This window comes from Poromitra crassiceps (genome assembly GCF_964638095.1).
Source record: "Poromitra crassiceps genome assembly, contig: HAP1_SCAFFOLD_645, whole genome shotgun sequence".
In the NCBI taxonomy this organism is placed as follows: domain Eukaryota; kingdom Metazoa; phylum Chordata; class Actinopteri; order Beryciformes; family Melamphaidae; genus Poromitra; species Poromitra crassiceps.
Genome location: NW_028151763.1, coordinates 79,766 through 90,593, shown reverse-complemented (window position 1 = coordinate 90,593; position 10,828 = coordinate 79,766). Strand labels below are relative to the sequence as shown.

The 10,828-nt window shown below is 42.2% G+C and overlaps 1 protein-coding gene across 1 annotated transcript; it reads right to left on the bottom strand.

Annotated features, from left to right (window-relative positions):
- Nucleotides 1-9: 9 nt before the first annotated feature.
- On the bottom strand, nucleotides 10-10,828 carry LOC310771434 (aspartate aminotransferase, mitochondrial-like). The gene is made up of 10 exons (XM_083664047.1): nucleotides 10,706-10,828; nucleotides 5,936-6,092; nucleotides 4,693-4,821; nucleotides 4,533-4,592; nucleotides 4,289-4,450; nucleotides 3,940-4,044; nucleotides 3,562-3,712; nucleotides 2,497-2,662; nucleotides 1,449-1,599; nucleotides 10-1,233 (listed from the first exon to the last, which is right to left on the bottom strand). Exons 1-10 carry the CDS (start codon nucleotides 10,786-10,788, stop codon nucleotides 1,111-1,113), a joined length of 1,287 nt encoding a protein of 428 aa, XP_083520173.1. The 5' UTR covers nucleotides 10,789-10,828; the 3' UTR covers nucleotides 10-1,110.

Genomic DNA, 10,828 nt, shown 5'->3' with positions numbered 1-10,828 from the left:
ACATGTGATTTATGCAGCAGTGTGTGCTTATTTCTTCATGAACTGACCACCAAGTTATGGGTGGCATTACCCCAAAGCAACCATTCATATTGTCCCCCTCACACTGAGACATCTGTACTTGTATTAAATACAAACGTTCCATTATGAAAACAATAAAAACAAATAGGGCGTTAGATGTAAGGTTAAAGTGGAATAACAAGTGTCTAGGAATCTGTATGGTGGAAATCTAACAACAAATACTTCTCTATACCGTTTACCGCTCATGGCTCTAGTGTTCCTTGTTAGGGGCTTAAAATATACTGACTGAGCAACTGACTGTTGCCTTGCAACCAACTCGACTTTGATTCGATTGAGACAAAAATATAATTTACCGTTTACAACGGAGGCATGATTGGGCAATTCCAGAGACAAAGACAATAAAGAGAGTAAATTAGTGAGTAGATCAGATGAACAACAATAGATTAGGCTGATAGTGGATTGATTGGCTGATTGACAAATGTTTGCCTGTTACTACAGTATTAATAGCTCAATGATAGAAATGCAGAATGCCAGTCTTAACTGAAACAGTGCCTTATCTCTCTTAAAGTGCTACACGACTTCACCACTATTATGGTCAGCCTCAAGAAAAAAAGAAAAGAAAAAAAGAACTTGTACTCACGACTATAGGTAGGCATTCACGTAATGTACAGACTAACATTACCCCAATGTTGGTTGCGTTTTGTTTTTTTTCTAACGAGAGGGCCCACAGCAGACAAACAAATCACTAACATTGGTGAACAGCCAACAGTTAATTCCACGTAATAAATAAGCACAGACAAGAGAACGCAAGACATCAGCTCAGTCAGTAGTGGGGGAAACCTGTCTTTTACAACCTGTCACGGCTGCCTGTCCAATGGAAAACAAATAAAACAAACAGGGGTAATTGTAATCTGAATAGTTCAACAACCCTCACAATAGAGACATGCAAGTCAAAGCTGAACTGATGAAATCCAATCCATGAAATGTCTAACAGAATACCAGGTCTTTTTCTAAGATGGAATGGAGGGAACGGAGAGAGAAAATGACGTAAAGCTCCTCTTTAACATTGCTGCGTTGATTTTTGGATCCGCTCTACTTGGTGACTGCATGGATTCCTTGTGCCAGGTATCCCACATTGCCCGACGTTACACCTGCCATGGAAATTCTGCCATCCTTGGTCATGTACACAGAGAACTCCTTCGTCAGGCGCTCAACCTACAGGGAAATAAATGAATATACACAAGTCAAGATAAATCGGATCAATCGAGACAATCAGAACCCCCCCCCCCTCCCAAACCCGGCCAAAGGAAGATTGTAAAAGAGACTTTCACTCATTCAAATCAATATACCTAGGTGGTGGAACAGGGGTCAAAAGGAAAGCTACATTCTTGGCCAAATCCTATGGATACAGAATGTGTGATTGCGTGTACCTGTTCAGGTTTGAGGCCAGTGAAGCAGAACATGCCGATCTGGTCGATGACATGCTGCCAGTTGTGGGAGGAGCCCTCCTTTTTCAGGCCGGCGGCCAGCTGCTCCCTCATCTTGATGATGCGATTGGCCATGTCATGAACCTCCTCCAGCCTGGGAGCGAGAGAGGTGCAAATAAACACACGGTTTTCAAGTAAAAACACACCAAGGAATACGTTATAGCAAATTGGAACAGTTTAGTGCAGCAATTCCCAAAGTGTGGGCCGTGAAGGTACTGCAGGTGAGCTACGAGCACGGCTATGAGGTCAGAGGAGGACCTCGGTAATTTCTTATGGCACGACACAAGCCATGTTTGGCTCAGTTACTTTTTACCCTAGAGTTTCTGGTATTACCAGATAAATAAACACGCGGTATCACCAGAAACTAGACATCCAGACAAATACGTAGGTATCAGCCATGTTATGCTAGCTTGCCGAGAAGCCGGCGAAATATAGCTCCAAATCAGCAACGTTTTCGACAAAGGTAAAGTTTTAGGGGTTTCACAGACTAATCGTTTACCAAAATCACTAGTCGACACTGTGCATCATAGTCGGCTAATCGTTCATCTGTGGTTTTAGGAATACCGTTAAACAATATACAATAAATAAGTAAATAAATATCTTGAACATCAATTTGTTTGAACAATCATTTTCTACATGATGCCATGTTAAATAAACAGAATTTAAGCTATTTAGAGAGGGAAAGACTCCCGTCTATGTCGTTACTGCAGTCAAACAGTTGGTATCTCCATCTTCAGACAAGTTGTTGGGGTTTAGCAGCTGCGGCATTCTTACGTTTGGGAATGGCTGGTTTAGTGTATATGAGAGATGGAGAGGTGTAAATGAAGTGTTTTTATTTCAGTATAAAAATCTCAAAAATAGAAAACAGATTTGTTTGGGTAAGTGGTACGTGTGTGTGTGTGTGTGTGTGTGTGTGTGTGTGTGTGTGTGTGTGTGTGTGTGTGTGTGTACGTGTGTGTGTGTGTGTGTGTGTGTGTGTGTGTGCGTATACCAGATTGAGCGCAGGTCTGGTGTGTTGAGAATGGTTGATGCGATTCTGGCTCCATTCATCGGGGGGTTGGAGTAAATGGGCCTAATGAGAATCTTAAGCTGAGACTCCACCCTCTTAGCTTCCTCTGCATCGTTACACACCACAGTGAAGCCTCCCACACGCTCACCTGCCAGCAGGAAAACACAGTGTGAAACAAACTCAGCTGATCTAAACGGAGCCTAAAAGATATTAGGACCACCTCATCAAGGAAAGATAACTTGCTATGACTGATTGACTGCTAGGATTTCACCTGGCTATTAAATCAAAGTGAATTATAACAGCACAAATGGAAATTAATTAATTTGACTTGATTATTGTACTTTTACATATTTAGTAACACTACTTTGGAAAAGTCTGTATGTTTATTATAACAGCTTTTATAGACAAGTTAAAAGTATTGGTTCATAACAATAGAGAGAACAAGTCCTTTTGACTATGTGGATTATGGAGCCAATCTCACACATGTGGCAAACTGTTGTTACACTACATAACTTTTACCACTAAGTGGCAGTAAGGCACCAATGGCAGTTCCTCAAACCAGTCCTTTCTGTGGGACATGTACTGTAGTCAGTCATTTGGCTCCCAATTAATCTCCAACCACCATACAATAATAGTATACAATAATAGTATACAATCCTTTGTAATTAGGGGTCATGCCTTTTCGCCTCCAACACAGTTATATTAATTTTCATCTAATCTCTATGGGAAGACAGACTGCAGCATGGCCAAAACCTGGATAATTCTCATTCACAAACACACACTCAAATGAATATTACTTTTTCTTGGATAGTTCTACTTGATCAAAATACATTTGGGTCCCTTCCTACCACCGATTAAACAGTCCAACATCACATCTCGTCTCTGTCCACACATTTTCCTTTCGGGGACATCATTACCAGAATCCAGTGGCAGTTAAGTGTTGATGAACTGTATATCCATTATATTTCTGTGCTGTTGTCAATACGTCATCTTTATCAATGAACAATTCAATGATCTATGAGGAGCTTGTAGCGCAGTGGGACTGACCGTAGAGACCCATGTTCTTTGCAAAGGACTGGGACAGAACAATATTGTGGCCCTGTTCAATGAAGTGCCGCACGGCCCAGGCATCGCGGTCGATGTCTCCGCTGGCAAAGCCCTGGTAGGCCATGTCAAAGAACACAAGCAGGTCCCTTTTCTGATTGGGGAGAGAGGAAGGGAGGGGTGGAGAGAGGGACAACAGGTGAATACAAATTTATGGGAGAACAGCTGGTTCCAAGTATACGTTTGTGACTTTTAAACATTCAAAGACCCTCTACTTTTTTTTATAGATGATTGGAAAAGTGTATTGACATTTTATGTAAGATTGCACAAATGCTGCAAAGATTCAAAAAGACCTTTACAGCAGAGATGGTGCATCCTCACCTTCACAAGGTCAGAGATCTCCTTCCACTGCTCGGGCCGGGGGTCCACACCAGTAGGGTTGTGTGCACAAGCATGCATCAGGATCACACTCTTCTCTGGGATGTTCTGTCAAATCCACGGACCACACAAAGCACACAATTGTTGCTCTCTTTCAAAATTGTCATCCCAAATTCTGGCTAGTCAACTTAAAATGGAGCCAATCAGTGTTCTCCTACAAGCACAATAAATGTTCTCTAGGCCTCATCACCCCTGACTCAACATGCTTGTGGAAATCACGGCTTAAGAATTGTTTTTGTCATCTTCCCCCGTCACTCTTCCCACCCTCGACTGTCCCCCACTCTTCTCTTACAGAGATGTCTTCAAGAGCTCCTTTGAAGTCAAAGCCGCAGGTGGAGGGGTCGTAGTATCGGTACGCTTTGAGCTGCATGCCGGCGTCTCTGAAGATGGGTGTGTGGTTGCCCCAGGAAGGCTTGGGCAGGTACACATCGCGTGGACCACCATGGAAACGGGCCTATGGCGAGGAAAAGATCGGATGAGATAGCCAGCCCCAAATATCCATTTATGCAAATAAACAAATAAAAAAAGTTCCTCACCAGGAAGTTGGCTCCTATGCGCAGAGATCCAGTTCCTGAGATGGTCTGGACGGTGATGTTCTGTTGGGAGAGGAGGAGAACTGCTTTACTGACTTGGCTCCAAACCTTTCAGAAAAGATCTGATACTCCTGTAGTTTAGAGTAGCTCAGACACCACTTACCCTGCCGCTCTTCAAGACCTCGCTATCAGCGCCAAGAGCCAGCTGGGCACAGGACTTGTTAAATTCTCCCAGACCGCCGATGGCGAGGTACTCCTTATCCAGCTGCTTAGCCGCTATCATAGCCTCTGCCTAAGAAACGAGATGGAAGATGCAAAAGGGATCAGATAGAACTAAGCTAGTTACCTATACAACACTGTAATACTCACTTTTGTGTTGTAGTTGGCTTTTTTCCCTTATCCCCGCAGCGTGACATTGGATTGCATCCCCCCAAAGTAGGTTCGGCCTGAGCTCTCTCGCCGTACCACCTCTGCGTCGCCCACTGATGGACGACCTCCATTGACTATGAATGTAGCGCGGGACGAGGGGGGGGGGTTCAATGCAGAGCACCTGATCCGGTGTGAATCCAGCCTAACCCTAGATTCTGCCCCTTTTACTGAGCCCCGCCCCCTTCCTTGATGGAACAGGTGGGCGGTCACACACAGTGACCTTGAAATTTGACCACTATAATCTAATCAGTTCATCCTTGAGTCCAAGTGGAAGCGTTCTTGATATATCGCATAACTGCTTTCTTTTAAATCTCAACTCAAAACCTATTTTTATAGGGAAGCTTTTACCAATTTTATGTGATTTAACGTTGGTTTTACTTTCCTTTAGGTTTCTATTACTTGTTGAGTTGTTTTGCTGGGTTTTAACCTTCCCTTAAGTTTGATTACTTGTCTGTTCTTCTATGCTGTGTCTTTTTGCTTTTGTTTACTGTCCTCATGTTCTTTGTGCCCAGAAGGACTTTGTTTTTATTGTACAGCACTTTGTAACTATGTTTTGAAAAGTGCTATATAAATAAATAAAAATAAAATAACGAGCATCGGACGGACGGACAGACGGACGTCCGTAAGGACAGACATCCTGAAAACATAATGCCTCCGGCCACGGCTATCACCGGTGGAGGCATGATATAATGAGCACTACTATCCTCCTTACGGGGGTTACGCTTGCGGGATCCAGCTGTTGCATCAGGCTGCATTGGACCGTTTCCACTTCTCTCTCGATGTCGGCGTGGAAACGATCCATTGCATCATGGCAGTTAGACTCAATGAAAGATTAATAGTATGGTGCAACTACATTGATTTTGTTTAGTGAATGTATGAGAGAGAAAGAGAGAGAGAGAGTGAGAGTGTGTGCGCGCGTGCTTACAAAAGTTTAGTACTACAGTTGTGCTTTCAATGGAGAGTAGAGGTAGCTGTACCTTGCGGACACAGCTGAGCACAAAGGGCTTGCCCTGGTCGTCCCTGTAGGCGCCCACCCCCAGGTTCATCTTCTTGGGGTTGGTGTCCCTCTTGAAGGCCTCGGTCACCCCCAGGATGGGATCGGGGGGACCCATCTGCACTCCACCCCAGAATGAGCTGCAACCACACCAAGCAGGTACACAGCATGGTTGAACAAACAGGCTTGAAACATTGACTGTGTTGAGGCGACTGTCAGGCAAAGGTGAAAGGTCATCTGAGTGTACTGCACTGAAAAACAAAGGCCTTAAGAAACAGACAAACAAATATGTGTTCAACAAAAAAAACATGAAACACCAATTCTGGTCAACACTGGTCACACTAAACTAAACTTACTACTAGCTGTGCCCTCTCACACATGTTGGACCAAATACTGCAGCTTAACTGCCCATGTGAGCTGAGGCTAACACACTGACGTATAGACATGAGTGGTGCACGCTGAGGGGGCACGTTTCATGAAACAAACATTATAATCCATTCACAGAGAGTCCAGAGTCCAAAAACAAGTAGGGCAGCTAATCAGGGGTGTATACATAAGAGAAAGTGACGATTCAAGATTCAAGATTCAAGATTCAAGATTTTTATTGTCACTCCATGGTACAAGTATCACGTGTGAAATTCTTGTGCTGTGGACTCCGTTTACGACATAGTACAAATAGGCAACAAGCAATGAGCAATAGGCAATAAGAAATAGGCATCAATAAGCAATACTAAGCAGCAATAGGCAATGCGGCAGAATAGCGATAAGACAAGTCAGTGGCATATTCATTGCACATAGGTGCACGTCATGTGCATACGTTAGACGTGTTCGGACATTTTAATTCGACATATTTGACATACATTACAGTGCAAGTAGCATGTACCTTATTAAACATACAATTAAACATTAGGCATTGTGCATACGTTAGACGTGTTCAGACATTTTAAATTCGACGTAATTGACATACAGGTGCAAATAGCATGTACCTTGTTAGACATACAATTAAACATTAGGCATACATAATGGTAGCAGCTGCAGTACGGTACGGTACGACTACTACACTATTTGTGTATGTTAAGGAGTCTCGTGGCCTGCGGGAAGAAACTGTTCCTCAAGCGATTTGTGCGTGCTTTTGGAACCCTGTATCTCCTCCCTGAGGGTAGCAGGGAGAACAGGCTGTTGTGGGGATGGTTTGTGTCTTTGATGATCTTCAGGGACCTCCTGAGGCACCGCTGGTTATACAGTTCGTGCAGTTCTGGCAACTCGTCTCCTCGTCGACCGGGTGTAACCCCTTCTGTTCAGCACTTGCAATGAACAAATGTCGTCACTTTGGTCATAATTTGGAAATTGTATCTGCTAATTATTGCCCAAATTGCCCATGTTATTTTCTTGATGTTATTTTTTTTTTTACTATTTTCTTTTACTTTGAATCACAGATGCTAAAATACTCCAAGGACCAGTGTGCCACAAAATAGAGCTGCAAAATCATCAGCAAAAATATTTAGCCAATCATGAAACTGATTTTGGGAACGTATATCATGAGCAAACGTGCCAATTTTAGCTCTTATTTGTTACCTTTTCTTGATCCGCGTTTGTTAACATTTCCAATTTGCTTTGCTTACACAATGAACACTTTCTCATTCATTCTCATTTAAAAAATATAATCATCAGTCAAAAGGTCAAAGGTGAGTCATAAACAGTTACATTTTCTATTGGACTTCCCACTAAATGCAACAAAATAAGTGTTGCATTTAGGCCGTGGGAAAACATCCTTACCCAGCGGTTGCGTGACCTTTTCGTGGTCATGTAATTGGTAGCCACATGTCACAAAGTGGAAGAAGTAGCCTCGACCTACTCAGCCAGTCCCTTTCTTTTGCATTCCCATCGCTTCAAGCAGCACATCCCCTTTCACAGTTAGCACAAAATCCTCCATGGTAGCTTCATCAGCCTTTTCAATAACAGGTGTTGTACATTTAACAAAGCTTACACTTCATTGAGCTGACCCTATTGTCCAGAGCAACAAACATTGGACATTGATGGACATTGGAGATTGGACACATGATCTGTTGCCGAGATCAAACCTGTTCCCTTTTGGTGACAGGATGGACTCTCACCACAGACAAGCTAGTTTTAAGTTAATCTTCAAATATTAAATTATTCTAATGGACAATTCAATCTTGGAATTGATCAATCTGTGAAAAGGGAATGAATATCCCTAATAGTAAGAATGAGAATAATACCTGACCAAAAAAACTAAAAGTCAATACAAAGGAGTAAATAGAAGATTAAAGCAGCAAGCTTGTTACACATCAAATGTACAATGTATACATAAGATTAGATAAGTTTACATTTACAATTTATAATTACATAACAGTCTTCTTGACCTCAGCATCAGGCCACACAGAACCTGCAGGCTAATCTGTCACAGCACAGTGGTCCTTGTTTTACAAGTGGATTAGAGACATTTGAGGCTATGTGACTGTGAGTACAACTCATGTTTCCAACATTCCATGTTCAAATATAATGCAAGCATGTACACACCTCCACTTTTTTTTAAAGAAAGTAGCATTCTAATTTCACCTGCCTCAAATGGCTACATTCAGTCGTCTCATTCACAGACTGTTACCAGATCCCATGATTGTAGCAGGATTTCTCTTTTTAGTTTTTACCATTTGTCATTATCAGTGTCAGATCCAATTTCAAAATGCCTTGTTTACTAATGCAACAGTTCAGTTCTCTTGTCACTTTTTGGTTTGGATCTAATTGCATCACACACTTGCCTTGGTTGATAAATGAGGATCTTGTGATGTGGGTTGCATTGCACCGCTGCTCACACTTCATCTCAGGTTTCAACTCCTTTCAAACACTAAAGCTTGCAGCTAAACTTAGGACTCGAGGCTCTGCAAAGGGCAGGAGTCTCCAATCTCCCAACCTAAGAATACTGTAAAAGAATAAGATCATTCTTAACACTACATGCATGGGTGATCTTTATGTTGAATGTGTGTTAAAATCAACTAGCTACACTTGTGAGGGGGGTAAAACATAACTTAAATTAAAGTAACTTAAAATTGCTTGTCTTTATGCATATTAGATGATTTATCTTTATGAATATTATATGTTTTCTATCTGTACACTCACTCAAGGATGCAGAGTAGGAGGACTCATTTTACTATTCCGTTTTTGCTGCATATCCCCTCCTATAGTTTACTCTGACAAAACTGACAGTGAGGTGACAGTCACACAGAACAATATCATCATGCATTTGAATACAGGTTTTCCCCTCAAATAATTAGTCTAGGCTACATTTTATAATGTGACGTCACAATATACATGTAGGCTATTTTATAATTCAAGCCTAGCAGTAAAATATATCCAGGAACTGACATTTCCAGAGTATTTTTTTTTTTACCAATCCCATATAAGCTATGTTGCATTAAAGACTGGGTATCTTGCAAGTATAGAAAGCATACAGTTGCCCAATATGTTTTTTCTAGCATGTAGTAAGCATGGCCACTGAACCTTTGAACATCTGAACTTTCAGCTTTATGCAAACGTCATGGTAAGCTTCCAATATGAGGGTTCAATATACCAAAGGCATAGCTTCATAGATGACTGCTGGCCAAATCGAGGACTTACATGGGTTCTACTTTATTCTTTACAGCAAGTAAGGAGCTTCTCTTGATGTGTCTGGCTAGTGGCATGGGAGTATAGGCCAATATTTGTGTCTTTACTATTTGAAACGAGATCAACATGACACTAGACTAGAGAGTACAGGAAAAGAGTAGAAAACCTCCTACACCTCCACAGTGGGAAACCTGATAGGAGCGGCCTAGCAAATCGCCAAGCCTCCCCTACTGTACTACTACAGATTCAGAAGCCGAATAGATTCAGTTCCCCTCGATAAGAATCAGAATATCAACAGACGACACCCTGCACATACATTGTGAACATAATATCCGGCAGAATAGCAGATAGCCGAACTGGGAGAGTTTGCCCTCCAACCAGATCATGAAAGGACATCGGTGACTTCTCCACTTCGTCATCAGAATATAGCCAATCGACGATCAGAGGTGCGAACACGATGACCAATCAACTCGCACGAATTCACCAACTACGGAAAGTCGCTTAGATCAAAATATAAAACTACTTCCGTCATAACATGAAGCTAACTAATCACGACGCATGAAACCATGTTAACGTTGCAAATCCACCCAATTTAAGTAGACCACGTTGGATTAATGTTCAGCCTAGATGACATGTTATGAAAGTAGAGTCTCTATAATTCAATAAACCTAACCGGTACACATGCACTTGACACGAAAACGGTGTATATGAAATAGCTAGCTAACGCTAAGGAAACTTTACTAGCTAAACTACCGTAGCGCACGATAACTGCATTCAAATCAGAGGGGATGGATGATAACGATAGGTGTTCGCCTATGTCATAGGTGGTTCCCAATGACATCAAATGTGATAGCACAACTTAAACGTGATCGTCAGCTAACGTACACAACGGACCTGTTGTGTGACCAGTGACCACTTGACCCCAGCTGGCTAAGTTAGCCAGCTCACCAAAAGGCTCAGCTTGTTGGTTAATTGACAATTTGCCAGGAACGTTGACGTTAACCTCTAGATGACAATTAACAAGTTAAGCTAACATTAGCTGTCTGCTGTCACACAGCTAATGCTGTGATAGCATGTGCCAAAACTGTAATATCTCAACATGAACATTACGTTTGGGCATGACTAGTACCTATTTCTGGTGGAAAGAACTCCCAGGGAAGGGGAAACATTCCCGAGACTGGAGAGCACCTTGCTGGACTTCAGGAGGGCCATCGCTGTGCTGCACTTGGTAATCGAGCCTGGTAGGATGTGG